Below are 22,217 nucleotides of genomic sequence, written 5' to 3'. Positions count from 1 at the left end.
TCATTGGTCTGTCATATTATCAGTTGAGGAAAAAGAGTGCCAAATGGTTTACAAATGTGACAATCAGGGCCGACCCTGACTATGTGCGATTCTAAATCAACGACGCAGTTTAGGTAGTATACAGCAGGGCTGTCACAGTGTCTTATGGTAAAGTGACAGTGCCTTTAATTGAATGCTGAAGCTGTTTCAGTCTAGTTGGTGTTCCCAACAATCGGGGCAATTGCCTATTTCCTAGCAGGTGCATCAGTTAGGTTCGTGCCTGCCAATAGATCATAGCACAGCGATTGATTCTGGTATGTAGAAAATGCTGGAAAATATGAATGTGATTTTGTCGATTTCTCGACACTTTCACATGAGACGACAGCCCTCTGCTGTATACTACCTAAACTGCAGAACAAAATAATTATAATATAATTGGGAGAAATTTTTACTTTTGCTATGTCATTCGCCCTGAACGCCAGGTCCATTTCTCTCAGTGACTTATTGGTTAGGTATTCACATTAGGTAATTATCTATGGTGTTGAGAGACAGCCATTAAAACACAGGGTTATTAGGCAATTTCATATCATTTCTTGTAACAATGGACAAGGAACATGGTTAAAAACTGTCACTAACTACAGGTCGAAACTCACAAGGGTCTGAAATATGAAGGAAAATTGGTCGTCCTCTGTTGTAAAGCGCCAACACTGGTACGTTCGAGACATGCCTTTGTCTTTTAAAAAGCAGAAGAGACCAACATAGAGAAGAAACACATTCAGCATATTCAGGTGAAAGTGTTTACATACTTTGTGAACATATAAACTTCACTTTCCTCGAAATAACGGCATATTGCTACAGCTGTATGTCATATAAAGCCAAAAATCAAAACAATCGACCTAGATGGGGTAAATACTGCGACCAGATTGGTCGAGACGTGGAAATAAACGTGCTACATTCGCAATAGCACGTTGTGAAAAGGCACGAGCTCTAACCTAGAGAAAAATTCCTTGTTTTTGCGTTTAATGCCATGTCAATTCTTTGTTATGATACAATAGACCACCTCAGTAACGTGTATACCAATTGATTTTGACCAGTTCACTCAATATAAGCACTCGCTATCGTTCTTGCACATATGTCTCGTTCTGGTCCAAAATCGCGTGGTATACCGTCGCTGAGTGTGGTATATTGCTTAATGCTAACAACCCTCAAGTATATCTTAGTAACACATTTCAACTGAGTCTATTTAAGAGTGATGAGTAATTTTATATACAGATACTTTGACACACAAGTGCAGTTTAGTGCGGGAGTAAAGCAGATACATCTATCCGTAGTAAGGGAGCAGACAGGAAGTAAACGGATACACTCTTTAAACACACTATTTGATCCATATGTGAGTATACTGTACTTATCGGTGCCAGTGCTACCGCATGTATAACTTTCGGAGTGTACAAGATGTGATATTCAAAATACTTCGGTCGTCTTTCATGGTTCTTTGTTAGTTGCTCTGTCACCGATAACAGAGTCATAGTTTTTCAGAAGTATGAACGGTCATAGCTTTCGCTGGCTGTAACAATTCAAAACAGTTCAATACTATAACATAGACTCAAAGGGACATTACCATAAAATCGAATCATACTGTATTATCACCAAAATTCCATAGCATTTATTATTCACAGGTTACTTTAAATAATGTACAATAATTAGAAGCCTTTTCTTGAAATTTTGAATATAATACACCAATAAATTTTAAAACAGTTAACTTGAAACACAAATGTCCGTTATGTAAATATATACAAAGTGTCAAAGTTGAATCTCGATAAAAAAGCAATTGTTATTATCTATCTGACCTGTAAAAAGGGAAAGCATTTAGTTTTTTGCATCCTATGTTTATTATATCTTGTTTATATTGAATATTGATAATTATTCAACTGTATAAATAACCTGTCTTAACACGAAAACCGCCATCATCAAAAAGGCAAACGCCCAATGAAAGGATGAGGTAACCATAAGGTACCCATAACCCACTGCAGTGAGAAGTACAATGCCTTGCTCAAGGGCACAGCACAGCACAGCACTGTTCTGGAGTCTCGAACTCACCATCCTCCAAGAGCTAGTCCGTTACTCTGGACTTAGCCGGTATAGAACTCACCATCCTCTGACAGTGAGAGTGGTACCCTAACCACAGACCCATGGTGCCTTATGTTGACAAGAAAAGCAACTGAAATAGTAATAACGTCAACATTAAATTATTTTGTTTACAATAGTGTACGTTTAGTAAGAGGTATGAAGCTTTTGGTTAACATGACCCATGCCTGGTAGTCAGTAAATAACTGTTTTGCTAACTTTACTTGAATCTTGTCCTGCGATTTGACGACCTTTCATAATGTCTTGGTTTAAAACAATAGTCGTGCCACACCAATATGCTCTTTTTAGGGACCCGTCATGTTAACCAGCTTTGGATAATTGATTGGGTGAGGCATCGGCTGAAAGAGCATAAACGTTACTATCACAGGTAAAAAACAACAAATATGATGCAAAAACAATGGAAACCTTCCTATAGCCTAAAATCTATCATCACTTAATCTATACATAGTATACAGCATGATTTCCCTAAAAGTGAAGGGAGCTATTTCTCTCGTCAAAAGATTGTTTTGTCTACAGACGTAGTTCTGTTGTCACACTTATTATACGCTATTGGAATCACGCGCCAACTTGGCTGAAAATGATTTCCCTTTTCGCCTATCTTGCTCCGCTAAAGTATCAATTTCATCATCTGTTGCATAACTGCCATTGTTTGGACTGCTATCGTCGGGCAAAACTTGATAAAATAGACAAAGAAAATGCCGAAGGACATGAAAACACAAGACAACCAGATATGAACTGTAAATGCTCACGTGTTTCATTATATATTGCAGTTATGTGTAAATTTGAACCTTTGCCACAAGTTTGCAACTTCATTGAAATAATTATGATCAACATAATAAACAATATTCACCACAGATTAACTCTATAGGTCATTAAGTATTCAAATATGTAATTAACTGAAATAAAAATTATTGATTTCTTTGAATGCTATCATTGTATCACCACTTTATATAGCAAGTGTAATTGCCTTTGGTCAAGTCCTTCGAACTATATATTCCAAACTTTGAAAGCTCATTAGATATGCAAACTATAAATTAGCTGACATGAAAACTTAAGTGTGAAATGATTCCCATATTGGTATAACCAGGTATAATCATCAATGTACAGCAGTAGCATGTTATGCCAACTTTGATCAAGTAAATCCAAGTATATATCCCTAATTAGGAAAGTTAATTAAATACACACATTAGGAATGGCTGAAGCAAAAATGCTTAATGCTTTTCAATAATGTTAGCCTACATAATAGTATCTTTAACGTACATAGCAAGTTTCATCAATTTTGGTTATGTAAATTCAAATATATATCCCTAATTTCAAAAATTCATTAAATATGCAAATTAGGAACTGGATGAAGTAAAAATGCTTAATGACTTTCAATAATGTCGTATCGTAGCATCTTTAATGTACATAGCAAGTTTTGTCAACTTTGGTTTAGTCAATACAGATAAATATCCCTGATTATGAAAGTTCATTAAATATGCAAATAAGGAATTGGCTAAAGTTCAAATGCTTAGTGACTTTCAATAATGTTCTATCATAGTATATTTAATGTAGTATATTTAATGCGCATAGCCAGTTTCATCAACTTTGGTCACGTCAAATCTGATAAATACCCCTAATTAGGAAAATTCATAAAATATGCGAATTAGGAATTGGCTGATGTAAAAATGCTGAATTACATTTAATAATGTTTTATCATAGTATCTTCAATGCACATAGCAAGTTTCATCAATTTTGGTCATGTAACTTCAAATATATATCCTTAATTTCAAAATTCATTAAATATGCAAATTGGGATTTGGATGTAGTAAAAATGCTTAATGACTTTCAATAAGGTTAAATCATAGTATCTTCAATATGCATACCAAGTTTCGTCAATTTTGATCAAGTAAATTCAGATATATACTCCTAATTAGGAAATTTCATAAACATGCAAATTAGTAATTATCTTTCACGTCACCCCTTAATATCTTTCAAAGCTGATATATCTTGGTGTGATCAACATTTGTAGCGAATCTCATCAAATTGTGTGTGGTCGTTGTCAATATATATCAGTTTTTTCTAAAATCATTAATTATGCAAATGAGCAAAAAGTAAGCAAGCCACACCCACCAAAAACTAATCAGTTCTTGCCATTTGCAAACTAAATCTATGTACCAGATTTGATTCTGATCTGATGAGCCGTTTTTGAGATATTGAGTACACAGACAGACAGACGGACAGACAGACAGACAGACAGACACACAGACAGACAGACAGACAGACAGACATCGCTGCGACATATGCCCACGTGTGTCAACACGTGAGCAAAAAAGCAGCACGCGTATAAGAATTATTACAATTACTCTGATTAGCATCAATGCATCTATCCTGATGAACGGCGGTGACGCAAACTTCAACATCTAACGCATAGAATGAATTAGCTCATATGGAGAAACTTGTCCTTGAGAATCATTTTATAATAAATAAGTAAAACCACCTGGTTAATTTTGTGTTATTTTCGATGAAGTGTATAAAAGTGGCAATATAGTTACACCTCCAGTAATTATATGTTAACCTGAATGTTTGAATGAAAGGGCGCCAGCTAGAGGTTACACTTCAAGTCTCTTGAAAGAGCCTGCTATACCAGCACCGGGCTCCTCACCAACGTCCGCCACTCCTAAGGAACCCACAGCTTTTGGAAACCCGTATTTGTTGTTGATTTCGAACTCTTCGTTGCTAGCTAGTAGTCTCTCCCGCCATTCTTTGTTTTGGAACTCCGGCAGCTGTCCGCCCAGGTCTGCTGGTAACATCGAGGAAGGCACGTACTTGTGAAGACTTCCATACTCTTCACCATGAAAGTACAGCTGAAACAGTAAACGATAAAAATCATATAATCGTGCAATCCTTACGTTGATTTTGCTCAGAGTAAGTACAAAGCTAACACGTGACTAGGGTTTTCTCTTGACTGCGCGATTGCGCAAATTGCGCATGTTGAGTCATTTTCTGCCCTTTCAAAGTTACTGATTTAGCGAAAATCGCGCACAAAACACAGCAGGCAAATACGCCCGTATGATGGTGAACCAAGCGCACAGTGTAGTGACCTGTACATTTGCTGTTATTTCTATTCAGCATATTGCCCCGGAAAAGACAAAATATCGCCTGTCATTCAATTTTGGTGACGTGCGTAACGTAGAGTATACGCATCGAAAGAAAACACAGTAAAAGACATAGTTGTGCTTCAGTCTCCATGGATACTAGTGCCATTTTTAGCTCACGTGTGTAAACACGTGGTCATAGCGATGTCTGTCTGTCTGTCCGTGTGTGTGTGTGTGTGTGTGTGTGTGTGTTGTTAGTGTGTGTGTGTTTGTGTGTGTGTCTGTCTGTCTGTTTACACGATAACTCAAAAACGCCTGAACGGATTCAGTCAGATTTGGTACATAGGTACCATGTGCTACTTGCAAAAAGTGATTAGATTTTGATTAGTGTGGCTTGCATATTAATGAAGTTATGCAATATCGTATTTTTCCATACAATGGTTTCCCTATGGAGACAGTAATGACAGTGTAGACATATATCAAGAAATACTGCACAAAATTTCATGAAACTTTTCACAGATGACAATCTAAGAACATTATGATGATACTGTAAGTGTCATGTCAATTATCTTCTCATTTGCATATTTAATGAACTTTTGTTATTAGTGAGATAACTCTGAAATTCCTGCACCAAACTTTATGATACTTGCAATAAATATTGATCTAATATATCTCTAATTACAGTTAGAAGCATTAGGCAGTGTCAAGTTAATAAATAGCTCATTTGCATATTTTATGAAGATTTGTAATTAGTCATATAACTCCGATATAACTTCACCAAATGTGATGAAATCTGCTGCAGACACTGATCCGACTGATATTTAACTGTAGTGTAAATCATTTAGTAGTGTGAAATTAATAAAGGGTCATTTGCATATTTAAAGAACTTTGTACTTAGGTATATAACTCTGAAATTACGGCACCCAAGTCAGTGAAATTGGGTACAGATATTGTTTTGAAAAATATCTTATCGTACTGAGAAGCACTTGGCAGTGTCAAGTTAACAAATAGGTCATTTGCATATTTTATGAAGTTTAGTAATTAGTGATATAACTCCAAAATAACTGCACCAAATGTGATGAAATCTGCTGCAGATACTGATCCGACAGATATCTAATTGTGGTGTAGAGCATTTAGTTGTGTGAAGTTAATTAAGAGTTCATTTGCAAATTTAATGAACTTTGTAATTAGTGATTTCACTCCAAAATTAAAGCATTAAATTTGATGAAACTTGCTACAGATGTTGATCTGATAAATATCCAATTGTACTGAGAAGCATTGAGCAGTGTCAGGTTAATAATTAGCTCATTTGCATATTAAATGAAGTCTTATAATTAGTCATATAACTCCGAAATAACTGCATCAAATGTGATGAACACTGCTGCACATACTGATACGACAGATATCTAACTGTGTTGTGAGCATTTAGTAGTATAAAGTTAATTAAGGGTTCATTTGCATATTTAATAACTTTGTAATTAGGTATATAACTCTGAAATTTCGGCACTAAAATTTGGTGAAACGTGCTACAGATATTGACTTGATAAATATTTAATTGTGCTATGAATCATTGAACAGTGTCAAGTTAATGTAGGGTTTATTTGCATATTTAATGAACTTTGCAATAAGTGACATTACTCTAAAATTACAGCATTAAATTAAATAAAACGTGCTACAAATGTTGATCTGATGGATATCTAATTGTCCCATAAAGCATTGAGCAGTGTCAAGTTAATTGACAGCTCATTCGCATATTCAATAAAGTTTTGTAATTAGTGATTAAACTCTGAGAGTACTGTGCGAAGTCTAAAAAAAACTGCTACATAATGATAACATATATCTCATTGTTCTGTGAAGCGTACTACTATTAATGAACCTGTTGTAAAACACGTGAGCATATTCAGTTCATATCCGGTATGTTCATGTTTTGATAGGATATGTTGTTTAATGTCATTAGCAACCATTAAAAAATCATGCCCCCTAAAATGCCAAGTTTGCCCCCTAATTTTGATGAATGGGGCAGAAATTGCCCCAATCAGTGAACATGCAGAGAAAACACTAACACCCTGGCATCTAATAGCAGAACCAGTTATATTTTCGTATATACTTCTTTTCTCAGATACATACGCTTTTGTAATAATGTACTGGTTGTTTTTACTCACCCGTTTTGTCAATTTTTCACTCATAAATGATTTTATTATGGAGTATAATTTACTGAAAATCTCCGGCTGCCGAACGAAGTGAACTGCTTTAATCCTGAGCGGTAACGCATTCTGGAAAAAGAATTATAACCTCCTTAAAGTTATTTGTTTTTCTATATCGACAACCTGACTTTCTAAATTCTCAATAAAATAAAGATGTATTTCTGTTTATCGACAAGCAACTTAGTTTGAAAGAATGAATAAGAATGAAGTAGTTGATATGTGAAGCAACCGTCTACTGCATTTTAAAACACACTGCAAAACACTACAAAATAATGGCGAAAAGTCAGCTGACGACGACATTTCACTGATTAAGCATTTAAGGTCGTGTGCACCCCGAAAGTGAAATACATAAACTTTTGCTCAAACTTTCCTCAATGAAGCTTTCGACCATACTCTTACCAAATCAAAAATAAAAATCAGGGGTCACCGTGCAAAATTTAGTACTACAGAGACAAATTACCAAAGATTTCTCGATATTTGAAATTCAAAATGACCGCCGTCCCTGTGTTAACTCTATTCGGAATAATAAACTTTCGATTTTCAAAAAACTAAGGCGGTGAAAGGTTTTCTTACACTTAGAGCCTTAAAATGAACCCCCGCAAGTGGTAGATCAGAAAGGAATTGGAAAGGTTTGAGAGTCCGAATATCTGTCCCCGAAGCGCGTTTTTTTCTGAGTTGGAGCGGGCAATAACGATCCAATAAACTAACGACTACGTGACGAAACCAAGGCCTATGTACGATAAATAACAACCTCATATATGTCTGACATTTTCTTCATTATCGATGGTTTGGATTTTGTAAAATGTTTCATCGTGTAGCCCTCGTAGTCAGCAATGAGAACAACTCCGTTGATTTGTGTTTCCTCCTCCTGTAAGATCGTCTCCATCATCATCAGTGAACCTCTGAAACCTTCAGCTACGTCATATCTGTCAACATCCCATCTAGCTGTGTGTGAGAGAGAGAGAGAGAGAGAGAGAGAGAGAGAGAGAGAGAGAGAGAGAGAGAGAGAGAGAGAGAGAGAGAGACAGAGAGGAGGAGAGGGAGGGAGACAGACAGACAGACAGACAGACAAAGTGAGTGAGAAGATTAGAGAAATAGTGAGACAGGGAAAGATATGAAATATCATCGCATCACAGTCAGTATAGTAAATATCAATACGTTAGGACTTTTTGTATCACCGTATTGAGAGTCACCATATTCAGAACATTTGATGCGGCTAGCTGATAATTTCATTTCTTCACTTTCATATGATATGACAAAAATCAATTTAGCCGTGATTTGAACTACTATAATTGATGATTTCGATTATACTTGCGTTACTACAATATATCAAGTACATCAGATTTTAACAACCGCGTCAAACCTGTCTGTTACTGATATACCATTACCAGCTAATTTAGTGTCGTAAGTTTTTTTATTTTATAGACTGAATACAGTAATTCACCCACAACTGTGATTGGATAATCGTCACATAATAAGCAGCAAACATTCACTAAAATAATACTACTGTATTTTATTTGCAAATCCAAAATCACATCAAACTTAATGGACTCTGTACGCCGAAAATGACATTCGTACAAGCTAGAACACCAATTTTCTAATTTCCGGCGTCTCTTTCTTCAGTTTTACTATAAACTTTCAATTTAAGAAGTGAAGAACACAAACGGTTTCAGAAAGAGGTCGTTTTGCTATGGTTTGGAAATGGTCCATCTCAAAATGAAAATGGCTCCCCCAGTGACAGCATGCTTTTGACGATATGTTCAAATTAAAATTGAGGGCCCCCCCCTCTCTCTCTCTCTCTCTCTCTCTCTCTCTCTCTCTCTCTCTCTCTCTCTCTCTCTCTCTCTCTCTCTCTCAGACATAATACATTTTGATAATTCCGGACAGTTTCATTCAGTTTACTTACAGACTTTGACAATAGATCAGTTAGATATATAGCTTTACAGGCCGCCCACACGTACATATAGGACCTTATCGGAGGTCATTCATGTCAAACCGACCTAACTGACACTGAGTCCATCATGCGATGACAATTGACGGGGTCAAACTTTCCACTATATGCTTCTTGATTTTGTGCACCAAAATTAGAAAAGGTGTGACCTTTAACACATAGTTCTCTTCCGTTCAGGCATTACAATTGACCTAAAAGGGGGCTGTAGTACACTTATCAAATTTGTCATATCAGACTCGTGATAGTACTGAAGTTTATTATAATACATACATCGAGCTTACAAACAGATTTATTGTTATTCGGATGTTCGACGAGTTTCCTCCATACCGACACGTTGATATAGCAACTACACACTTCATTGCGACTTTATCTTGGACAGATTGTGTCTAAAGGTTATCAGACTCGTGACTGATTTTACCCATAGTAAGGGAGCTAAATTCATTGGCTGTAAAGTAAAGTTTCAACCTGGTCAACATGTTCGTTAGAACTCGTACACTGACAAACATTCAAGCCAGCAAAACACCTAGTTTGCGTTATAGGACGTTCCTGATTTGAGATAGACTTATTGCACGATCTTGTACAGTTCATTGGTTTTTGAGTTACCCTACCTACCGCATTTTTTTCAATTCGCACTGTAAACATCGTACGCCTATCGTTGCAGTGTCGCAGTACCACGAAATTGCAAAAAGCCATAGTACAGTGTTCACATTTACGAAAAACAAAAAAAAAGAGCGAGTTAAAGTAGTTTGCGCCTCGAAATGAAACGACTTAAAGTTTTTTCCTCAAATTTTCATCAACGAAACACTACTAAACCATTGCCTTTCGAAATCATAAGTAAAAACACGGTGTATGAAGGACTGTGGTAAAATTTGGATCTTGAGAAACAAATACGTGATATCTACCGACACTTGAAATTCAAAATGGTCGCGATGCCTCTGTTAACTCTGCAGTTAAGACAAATTCCGAATTTACTAAAAATAAGCCACTGAAAACTGCATTTACTCTTGATGAGCTTCAAAATAAGCCCTAAATAGCAGAAAATGCACTCAAAAACTAGTCCAGAGCCATAGGGGATCGCACAGTCACACCGATTTTATGAAGATACTTACAATTCCTGGCTATGATAACTTTCCTTCCGTCGGAGTCTCTCCCAGGGCAGACCATCTCCATTTCCGCATCAAAAATGTATTTGTAATCGAGCGGTTTGAATGTTCCAAAGAGGTCCGTGTAATCTCGCCGGACTTCGTAATAGTGGACGATTTTCTTGAAGGCTTTCTGGACATCGAATTTTTTATTCCGCAGGAACCGGAGCAGGAAGGCGTCGTCGTTTCGGAATAGGATATCAGGCCGTGACTTGAACAGATGACGTAGCTGGTCTAGCTTCTTCTGTCGTGTGTCGGGATCCTCGTTCACTTCCAGTTTGGCTTTCTGCTGTAGCTCCGCGCTCAGGCTGCACACGTATTGCTCGGACATCTTGCGGATCTCTGCGAAAGTGCAGAAGGAAAAAAACCCGCCAAGCTTAAGTAAAACGCCTGAAAACGTTTATTGTACCTATACTTCTTGATTTGACGAAATGCTTTAGTGCTTATATCGTTATACAGACACGATTGGAACTAATTTGGGATAATTGGATGGTGAAGTAATGTCGATTTGATCTGCAAATATAACCCATCTGCTTTTCTTTTTAAGTTATACACTTGTTTTTATGAGTAATTTGTAATATTGCAACAATCAGATATAAAGAGCACTTAACACTTTCAAGAAATTTGAAGAATATGAAAATCCAATTATCCCAAATTAGTTCCAATCGTGTTTACATTATCTACAGCTGTAAATTACTTTTAATAAGCTGTATATTTTTGAGCGTTTTCGGCTTTTCATTGCATGGGGAGGTTTTAAAGACTAACCGTACTGAATAAAGGGAAGCATTGAAATAAGCTGCATCTTAATATAATGGATAGACGTAGCTTAATTTGCTAAAAGGATACGAGCTAAAAAGACATGCTGAAGTAATATCGAGTCTTCTCGATTGTTACACATTAACGGCAAAACGTAAGAATGGCGTTTCGTTCGTTTACAGTTCTATTACTTTTGATGTAGTAACTCAGTTATTTTTGATGCAAAGTCCATCTTTTTCAGTCGTATAGTCTCCTTATCACTACTCAAAAATCTTGAATTTAATATGTCAACGACAACACGTGTGTAATGTCCGACCCTCAAACTTTTACATTTCTGTTTTCAAATCTTATACCACGTGTAGGACTTTATTTTGAAGCTCTTGGAGTAAATAATGTTTTACCGTCTTAGTTTTGTGAAAATTGGGAATTTTATTTTGTCCTATAGAGATAACGCAGGAATGGCGCCGGCGGCCATTTTGAATTAACACCGGTAAGTATCGGGTGATTTGTTTTCTTGTACCAAACTTTTGACGTTGAACCTCGATTTCTATTCTCGATTTTGAAAGAGAATAGTTGAAAGTTTGCTGCGGAAAAAATGAGTCAAAGTTTAAGCCTTTCATTATCGAGGCTAGATCGAACTATCTTAATGGACAATTCTACCGGGCTGGAGTTACACGTTAACCATCTAAGAGCACAGACAACTCGTTGTCTGTGCTAAGATCAAGTACATACATTCAATATTCCAGTCAAATTTTAAAAGAAGGTTATTAGTAGTGCCCAGGCACTATGACTATTGTGACATTGACATTTGTAACATCATATTGGTTGACCTTGATATTTGTAACATTATGAATGGTGAATATGTGCTCAAGCCATTGAGAGTCGGACTTCCTACAACACCCACGACAACACAGAGAGGAAAAACGAGGGTCTCTCTCTCTCTCTCTCTCTCTCTCTCTCTCTCTCTCTCTCTCTCTCTCTCTCTCTCTCTCTCTCTCTCTCTCTCTCTCTCTCTCTCTCTCTCATGCATAATGATGAAAAAGCATAGAGAAAGGTTGAAATCTAGGTACGCTTTATCTAACGTGTTGACTTACAAGAGCCCCATTTAAAAACATACTGGGACAGGAAATACGAGATTTAGAAAATGACTTCATCTGGCTAATTACTTTGACCGTACCTGTAACGGCAACGATACAGTGGGTTGCTCGTAAAAGCACGAGGGTGGCCAATTAGTGCATATCGCAGGCAACGATTGTCACAAGCTGCTGCTTTCTCCGACCTTGTCTTACTTTTCCAAACGACACCTCAACACTGCTCCTGCAAAGTTGATAAAACCGAGACCATTGGGGCTGAAAAGTTGGCATTGATAAAAAAAGTTTAAACCCAAGTTGCACGCAGATACATGCATTCAGGGTCGTTATACCCTGAACAGGTAAAAGCGAGCATACAACCACTATTATTGTTATTTGAATCTTGGTCCACACCAGGGGTTTCATTAAGTTTTGAAGTAAGGGGCCAGAATGATAAAGTAGGCGGCTTGCAGCTGCCATGACCACAAAGCGGTCGTCGGGGGAGGGTCCGGGAGGGGGTGTTGCCCCTTCCGGCCGAAGGCCGGAAACTCTAATGAGCTGAAATTCACTTTTTACAGCTCACAGTCACTTGAATTTCTAGTACTTTCAGCAGAATTGTCAGCAGTGTTCCAGGGCAATTTGTGCTCATATCATAAAAGCCATTTTCTTGGGAGATCAGGCCTAAATATGATGAATGTGATAATGTTGACGATATCTTGAACAAAGAAAACTAAAGTCTTAGAACCTAAGAACCTCCATGCTGCTTTTTGGAGATAAACTATAATAATGCACTATCATTAATGATATAAATGTAATATTGTAGATGATATTATACAGTGCTACATCTAGACAGGGCGATTGGGGATTCCCCCTCTGTTGTAATGTTGGCAACCCAATTAATTTGTCAAGGGGGAACCAGCACCCCCTCACCATGAAATGGTGCCAGTCACACCTTATAGGTACAAGTAGAACACATGAACTGGTGAAATCCCCCCGACATTTGCTGTAAAGGGGGAAACTCCCCTTGTTGATGCCATCCTGGATGAAACACTGATATTTTAATTTTATTTATTTATTTCGAGAGCCAGCTCATACACAAAAAATATACAGAAAAAAGGGGGGACACAAACTATTAAAAAACTAATACACAATGGAAATGGAAAATATCAGACAGAGAAAAAAACTTTAAAAGCAATCAGAAAACAGTGTTTTCCAGAACAGGCTACCAAACATAATGTATGTATTGATACAAGCACTAACAAGAGAATTGTCACTATTCATCAGCCTCATATAATATATGAGCACAGTAAACGAGAAACGTTTCATTAATGTACTATAATATGCTTAAAATTAAGAACCCTGATGTTATGTACGGAATCTGTACATGAAGAACTTTTATACCTCTAGGGAGGTAAAAAGGATAATTTATTTTTCAAGAATGATAAAAAATGACTGTGATTACATATTTCGCATATAGAATCAAAAACCCTCAAGGTTATTTGACTATGTGGCTATGCAAAGTAAGAACCTTGATATAGGACATGAAAATTTGTACTTTCAGAAGCTCACATTTGGATTTAATCTGACGATCGATTTTGAATTGAATTTAGAGGTCTGATCGTATTTTACACCACTTTGGGCGAGTTATTATTGGCGTCGACGTCGGCTTACTAAAATTCGAACTGTAATCGGAAAGTTTTTTTGTGAGAAAAAATCAGGCCATTGCCTTTGAAAAGAGTTTAAATCCACGTAATTATCCTACTCTTGTTTCTCGGTGCACTTCAAAACGGAAGATCGTACAGCGAAACTTGACCTTGCGATCGCTTCCGTCTTCATTTGTTCATCGACCATTTTGAATTGAGCTTATGACGGCCGACAGGTGTAGTACGCACGTTTTCATTGGCGAACTTAAAGCTGACCACATACGAATGAGCAATTCAAGTAGCCAATGGAATCGTCCGTTACAATTCCGAGTTTTATTGAGGCAGTATACGCAAGACCGTGCTAAGACGTAGTACACGGCGATCGTAGTAGTCGCTCGTCTTCTAAAGTGAGCCGTTGAATAGTTTGATTACACAGCTTGAGATACTTGTTCGTACCATTTCAGAAGGTAAAACAATATTTTAGCGATGAAAGAGTTAAAATTTTCCAAAAAAGTAGCCGGCGAAATCGTGAGAGTAACCGGTCAATTTCGCCGGCTGCCGGCTCTTAATGAAACCCCTGGTCCACACGAAAAGGTCGCTTGCAGTGACTCTATTGTGATGTGATTCTGCATAGATTTTGGGTATTCACCTCTGTCCCAAACCCTCGTTCAGGTCAATTGTTACAATTATTTTGAAATGCCACAGCTCTACTCACAATACCCCCTCGAGCGAGATTTACATTTACTGTGTGGCACGACCGTACCGCCACTGTCACCTGGCTTGAAACGCTTTCATACCATCATACCGCAAAGACATATGTTATCTTGTCAATGGAGTTATGTATGTTGAAATGTCACGATTAAAGATAACCGAATAAAGTGCCATTTCAAGATTAAAAGGACACGCCGTGATATATCGATAGTACTTGTGTATAAATAATATGTTATCTTTTATGCAGTTAAAAATGTGATATGATACTAATTGTGTTTACATCATGGTCGATAGCACTTCTAGGACGGAAAGATATCAACTTGACATGTCATTCAAGCTCTCTTTCGACAAGCCGAGGTGCTTACAGAGACGAGCGCTGCGTAGCTACCAGTGAATAGCGCGGAAGGAGCGCTACGTCCTCGCTGACCTCGGCCTTTAAGTGCCACCGAGAAAAGTCAACACCGAGCTTGCCAATAATTCATGGTGTTTTGGGCGTACCGATGGACTCCGAGCTTTGAAAAATGTCCATACAACTTTCAAAAAGCCTACATGTACGTACACGCGTCCACTACTTACATTCAGTGTCCAATATTTCGGGCAAATAACTCGCTCTGTCAGCCACGGTCGAAATGGCGTGTCCTTAGAATAGACGTGTACTTAAGGTGAACCCTGCCCATGTGCCGAACAAATTAACTCCAGTGGGAGTGGGTCAAAGGTAACAGTGCGTTATGTTACCATGGTAACAGTGCATTTCGACGCGAACGAAATTGCTTAGAGGTTATTTTGGGGTTAATCATAATTATGGGGCTTATGTTTGCTCAAAGATACCCTAGGCTATCGCAATCAGACTAGTCTTCGGATTTTGCATGACCTTTTTACTTTCACTTTAATCATGAAATTTCTTCCTGACAGCAACCAGCTTTTCCCTGACAGTACTTGCTTACATGTACTTACAGTTGCTTCTTTATCACTGTGACTTTAATCATTCCTTGCTGGTAAAAACCAGAGCTCTGAAACCTCTGTTGATGTGTGTAAATTGTGCCAATAGCCTAAATGGTCTTATCAGGCCGGTGAGATTTGATATTTATAGTCTCCTGCGTTCGCAGTCTTGCTGTTTAGGGCCTTTCAACTGTAACAATCTGATCACTGCAGTCGTTGGCCGTACTAGGTGGTTGTCACACACGCACACTTGAACCTCCTGAGCGCATGCGTATACGTCCGTCCACGGCTCTTTAGCATGCGTCATATCTAAACTTTGAATGCTGGAATTTCAGGGTTGTAAAAATGCCGGTGTACCAGCCCTCGAGACGAGATCTTATCAGCGAAAGAATTTTTACGGCGGAGTAACAGAACCACCTCGACAGGTTGCTACTTTCTCTCAGTTTTAACGCAAAACAACTGTGCAGCGGTGGTCACCGTTTGCCAGTAAGGGCCACCGCCATTCCCCGTCGTATACCTGCGTATAACGTACGTGCTATTTACACGGACGCGAAGTAAACATGTGATCATTTCGTTAAAAGGACAAGGTCGCACGTACGGGTTAATCAGAATGCGGTACTGCTGTATGGATTGCTCCAAGCAACGACATTCCGGAATCAAGGGTTGTTTAGTGCGTTTTCCGAACTCAACATTCTCAAAATAAACTTTGAGGATTGGGTACGATTTCATTACCTGCAAAATAGATGTAACCAACTCGGGAAGGTGACGAACAAACACCTCGTCATTTTGTTATTCCTGATAGTAAACTATCACGAGTGCCACTCCTTGTATTTCGCGTCGAAATGCCTCGCCTTCAAATTGTCAATACAGCCTATACGTGCCCGATGTTAATGTCGACAAATTAATTCCAGTCAGGACAATTAATTTACTAATAGTAGCATTGTAAATCGTGGCAAATTGGATGTGCTTGCGAGAAGGCTACTGGGCATTTCAGTATACTTTCTTTGGAAGGGGGAAAGAAAATAGACTTATTTTCTTGAACAAAAGTAAGACAAATTTCGGCAACCTGTTGCCCGCATAGAAAAAGAATTATATTTTTGTCCTTTCTCTAACTACAGTTACTTGGTCTACACGCTAAAACATGTAATGCCTAGAGCATTGGCAAGCCACGATAGCTTGTACATTTGATGTGAATTTTTTATTGTCGTCACTTTAATTCAAGAGGGCAATAACGTCATAGGAACAGGTGTGAAATCCCGTGCTATGTGTACTCATTCACTTGTCATCTTTAAAGTAATTTAGGACAATCTGATACCAATAATTGTATCACGCTCACAATAAAGACATAAATAAACAAGGGCTCCACCGTAAACTTCAGTTTGTTCCGTAGCAGTTTATACGTTTCGGAATTTTTAAAATGATCGATTGGACTCTTACACGGAAAGGAATTCTGCACAGGTAGCTGTAAAGTTCCGGTACGCTTCAGATATCGCCCTTAGTGAGGTGTTTTATGACTGTGACAGATCAATGTGTAACAAGCACCGGCTTAAACATTTCAGCATACTGACCTATATACAGAGTAATTAAGAACACACCTAGCCTGGTGTAGCAAGGCCGAGGGTAAATTCGGGTCACCGAACTGGTGTAGTAAGTATAGTTAGTAGACGTTTCAGGAGAAAATAATATCATTAAAGCGTTGAATAACTATTTTGTCAAAATAGGCCTGATCTAGCCAATAACATCACTAAAACAAGTAGCAGTTATACAGATTATCTTCAAGAACCCAGTTCAATGTCCTTTTTTATGACGCGTAGAACCGAATTAGAGGTTAAAGCAACGATTATTAGCACACTTGATCCAAAAAAAAGCTTTTGGTCATGATGGAATGTCAGCCAGACTTTTAATTGATGCATCTGTGATAGCCAAACCACTTTCTTATATTTTTAACAAGTCTTTTCTATCAGGTACTTTCCCTAATTTACTAAAAAAGTGATACCGGTCTTTATGAAAGGGTCCACCAAAAATCCAAGTAATTACCGGCCTATTTCAGTTTTGCCTCTACTAAGTAAAGAGCTGGAAAAAATTGTCAACGCTCGCTTGATAAATTTACTTGAAATAAATAATGTATTTTATGAACATCAATATGCATTCCGCAAGAAATATAGCACAAAACTTTCTCTAATTAATCTCATAAATTATATAATCAAACAAATGAATGAGGGTAGAGTAACTCTTGGCATTTTTCTCGACTTCTCCAAAGCCTTTGACACTATTAATCACGATATACTTCTTGAAAAATTAGCATACTATGGAATACGAGGAATTCCACTTCAGTGGTTTACAAACTATTTACAGCAAAGGTACCAATACGTGTCTGTCAATAATAACACTTCACCAAGTCTTAGAATCGAATGTGGAGTACCACAGGGGTCAGTTTTGGGCCCTACATTGTTTTTACTATTTATCAATGATATAGCCAGCTCATCCAACTTCTTCAATTTTCGTTTGTTCGCTGATGACACAAATATTTTCCACACATTCCCTGAAAACTACTTTAATATAAATCTACATGATGTCGAGTTGCAATTCAAAAAAGTTACAGATTGGTGTAATGTTAATAAACTTACCGTAAATCGTGCTAAGACTAAGTATATTTTCTTTAGAAGTAATAAGAGAAAAATAACTCAGCTAGGTTCACTCCATATCAATGGTGAGATTATTGAAGAAGTGGAAGCCACATCATTTGTAGGTGTTCTTATTGACAGGCATCTGACATGGTCAAAACATATTGAACAGGTTAAATCTACAGTCAGGAAAAAAGTAGGCATTCTTTTCAAACTAAGAAAGTACCTTCCCAAACACATTCTTGTACGGTATTAATCTACAAAGCTTTCATTCAACCTCATATAACCTATGGACTAGAGGTCTGGGGATCCACATACCAGTCTCATTTGACATGTATTCACCTAGCACAGAAAATGGCAGTTAGAGCAATGACCTTTAGTCATTTCACAGCACATTCATCCGATTTATTTCGACAGTTACACATTCTTGATATTTTCAAACTTCACAAATTACAAGTTAGTTCTTTTATGTACGAGTTAATTAACGATACCTTGCCTCATCATTTTTCAAATTACTGTTCCATTCCATCACACTGCTATAGTACTCGACATAAAGAGACAGGAAATCTTTTTGTACCAACTATCAACACAACTATGGGCAAACATGCAATATCTTACACAGGAAGTATTTTATGGAACACCCTACCACATGATATTAGATCAAAACCATCTCTTAGCTCCTTCCGACAATCCCTCAAAATAATATTGTCAAACACATAAAAAAGATGCGTCCATAGACATGACGGAGAATTATTTCATGTTGCACAAGAATTGATGTACTATCGCCCTCAAATATGTGTTTATTAGATTAATCATAATTGTATTCATAGAGGAAATGGACTTTGACTAGCAGTTTTGCTATTTTTCCATTTCCTATTTACCCTGTAACTTATGTATGAATTATATTGGAAAAACAGTTTTGTATATTTACATTGATAAAGGGTAAATAAATCATCATCATCAATAGACGTAGAATTTGACTCAGCACCAAGCCGGCACAGCACAGAGCCATTTTGACTTTACTTTTCCAGCCGGCAATTCTCAAAAGCGCCGCCGTTGTCCGTAGTACCGAAGTCAGGGTAAAATTAGAAACACGGGGCATTTTCTTTCGACAATTTCTCTGTCAGAGAATTAACTGCGCATGTTATCGATCGGCTAGCGTGTCCGCAAAGCATTAGAGAGATTTTACAAAGCACTTTGTCTGGGTAAACATGCCCTGCTGGGGTCAGACATGCAATTATATGAATCCATATCCATACAGCGTGAACCCATACGACCAATGTAAACACTGTATGCAAGGTACAATGGTGATTGATGAAAGTTAAAACATGTCTGTCATAATCTACGTTGTATAATTTAAATGTTGCAGCTATGATGATGAGGTGCATCTAGATATCGTGCACGAAACAATGTTTGTAAACAAGAAACTCGCACAGGCGCAGTTCCGACGACTGTTTCCCTGTAAAGTACTACCTTGATCACTCCAAATATTTGGACCACAATACGGTATTTTGTGGAATGTCTTTCCATTGGAGTATTTTATAAACTGTCTACAAATTTGTTTGAAATTCTCAAGGACTGAATTGCGTGAACTACATGCAGTGGTTTTTGGGTTCTTGTACAAATCAATAGTGAGCACACAGTTCGCAAGAATGATGTGTAACTTATAGGTGTATGACCAATCATAATATCGACAATAGTACGTTCATGTAACATCCATGGTAGGGCCACAGTATTCCACCATTTTAAGTATCGAAGAGAAAAGTGAAAATTGAACCAATTTTGGCAGGGCAGCATACATAAGATGATGTAGAGTCAACGTGTGAATGGAAACTTGATAAAGCAGCAAGGGAGTATCCATACAGCGTTATCATCATATCACAGCAAACATTTCTCCTCGTGAATCGTCGCTTCAAGACAAAATGGCGAACATTCTACGCATGCCTCTTGTCTGAAACAGAGTCATAGTGAAAAATTAGGTCTGCTCAGATTCTGGTTTTGTGGTATTAGGCCCCCATTCCACTAGCACGGTATCTGGCATATAGAGCATAGATAGGTTGCCTGGAATGTTTCGCAGCCCCCAGCGAAACAAACTTAAAAAGTGGTGCAATGATACGGTACAGAAGGTACAGTTTCCTCTCTGTATTGATGTATCAACGTGTTTGCTTCACATGGGTGGAGTTGGAATTTTATGGTGTGAAGACAAGAATTGCACATCTGATAAAGCGAAATAAAAATTAGAATAATATGAACGGGGGCGCGAAAACTGCTTGTTTTGGGAGAGCAAGCACAAACTACAAGAGCTAGTAACTGTACGTAACCATTGAGGATTTTTTTCACTAGTTTTGTTCTGTATTGCAACTGCACCTTCTAGTTTAGCAGTGGGTCCATAGCTGTGGTGTTTTCAGACGGGATTCCTGCCTTTTATGGGCTGGTAAAATCGTATAAGTCAAAACCAGCCCGTAAAAGGCAGGACTCCCGTCTGAAAACACCACAGCTATGGACCCACAGCTACTTCAAGTTCTACTCTCCAAGGTATGTTGGGATACTGACTATTTAGCGTGTCCACTCAGTCTGTACATGTATTGACTGCATTGTTATTGTTGACAAGTGAATTCTAGTTCGAACTACAATTCAAATGTGAACAACGACAGTGCACTTCTTACACGGTCGGGTACACGCTGTGCAGACGAGCTAAATAGTAAGGCTTTCAACATGCTGTTGGGGTAGAACAAGAACTTGCTGTTGACATGCAGCACGAAAATAGTGAAAAAATCATTACAGCTACTTTTAGTACACTTAGAGAGTGTAAGTACAAAGGTCACTGGTAAGATTGTACATAGTAACCAACGGATACTTAACTATGAAAATAACACCCTGAAGAGAGCGGCTCCTGTTTTGGCACAGTGAAATTATTGGGGTCAGGTCGAAGGGTCACTGCGGACAAGAAAGGACACCTCAATATGATCAAGTCAAATGAAAGCCCTGGCTGAGTTAGCTTATGGTGACGCGTTACGTGAGAGAAAACACGTTTTCTAAAGAACACACACAGTGGTGTATTTCAATTGAACTATCCTGTCTTGAGAATTAATCTTAAAAGAAATGAAGGCGATAATGTTCAAAGTTACATTACATCGTGCATAGTCACTAGCAGTAATACGTTGACCTTGACCTGAATTCACTTCACTTATGCTAGATAGAAAACACGGTTACATCCCTGGTGTCAACATTTGTAATGTTACAGGTAGGGTACATTTCTAAATACAGAAAACACGGCATTGCAAATTGAGGACACCTCATTGTTGCTTAGAATAATAAGGTAACCAACCCGGTTTCTAAATCGTCCACATTGTTTAATTCCGGGTTTCAGAATTCGCGCAAACTCAGGTTTTACAGCTCGGCACGGCCAAATTAACTTACTTTACAGTGAACAATCGTGTCTACAGATCACGTGGGCCTGGCTGACACGTTCATTCTCAAGTTGGAAGCAACTTCGAAGCCACACAGAAAGAAAAGTACTCAATACATTGCTAATACGAAATACTCTGACAATGACGTACCTTCAGTCCAACAACAGCGGTCAGTCACAGTTCTACACTGAGAGCGTATGAAGTTCCGTGTAGCGAAACACCTTTTGTTATCCTGCAGGGTTTGCAGTGACTTTAAATTGTTGATGTATACATCACTATTTATAGCTGCTCAAATTTACAGCACCAGTCCCCATATACACCCACTCAGGAGTCTTTATTTATCCACATTCAATCTTAATAGATTGTTTGCTCAAATATGACTTTTATTGGCAAAGGCATGTTTTGATGTTGTTATACAAAACTGCTTAGCTTTGATCGGTCACTTACAAGCCAAACCATACACCATTTTGTAAGTATCATTTCGTTATTTTCACCTTGATGATTTCTTCTATCAATAGCGTAGCTTAGTGTTTTCATATTACGCTGTTCATTCAATGTCAAGGTCA

General features: G+C 37.9%; 1 protein-coding gene across 2 annotated transcripts; it reads right to left on the bottom strand.

Moving 5' to 3' along the window:
• Positions 1-1,625: 1,625 nt before the first annotated feature.
• On the bottom strand, positions 1,626-21,883 carry LOC139115373 (alpha-tocopherol transfer protein-like). 2 transcript variants are annotated; one of them, XM_070677443.1, is made up of 6 exons: positions 21,802-21,883; positions 12,432-12,571; positions 10,466-10,840; positions 8,157-8,350; positions 7,364-7,474; positions 1,626-4,970 (listed from the first exon to the last, which is right to left on the bottom strand). In XM_070677443.1, exons 3-6 carry the CDS (start codon positions 10,827-10,829, stop codon positions 4,716-4,718), a joined length of 924 nt encoding a protein of 307 aa, XP_070533544.1. In that variant the 5' UTR covers positions 10,830-10,840; positions 12,432-12,571; positions 21,802-21,883; the 3' UTR covers positions 1,626-4,715. The 2 variants fall into 2 exon arrangements, with proteins under 2 accessions (XP_070533544.1, XP_070533543.1); XM_070677442.1 differs by lacking the exon at positions 21,802-21,883 and adding an exon at positions 15,255-16,132.
• Between the last annotated feature and the right edge of the window lie 334 nt (positions 21,884-22,217).

The sequence above is a fragment of the Ptychodera flava genome, chromosome 17, assembly GCF_041260155.1.
Source record: "Ptychodera flava strain L36383 chromosome 17, AS_Pfla_20210202, whole genome shotgun sequence".
NCBI classification, from domain to species: Eukaryota; Metazoa; Hemichordata; class Enteropneusta; family Ptychoderidae; genus Ptychodera; species Ptychodera flava.
Note: the sequence above shows the minus strand (reverse complement) of the source record. Positions and strands in the feature narration are given on the sequence as shown.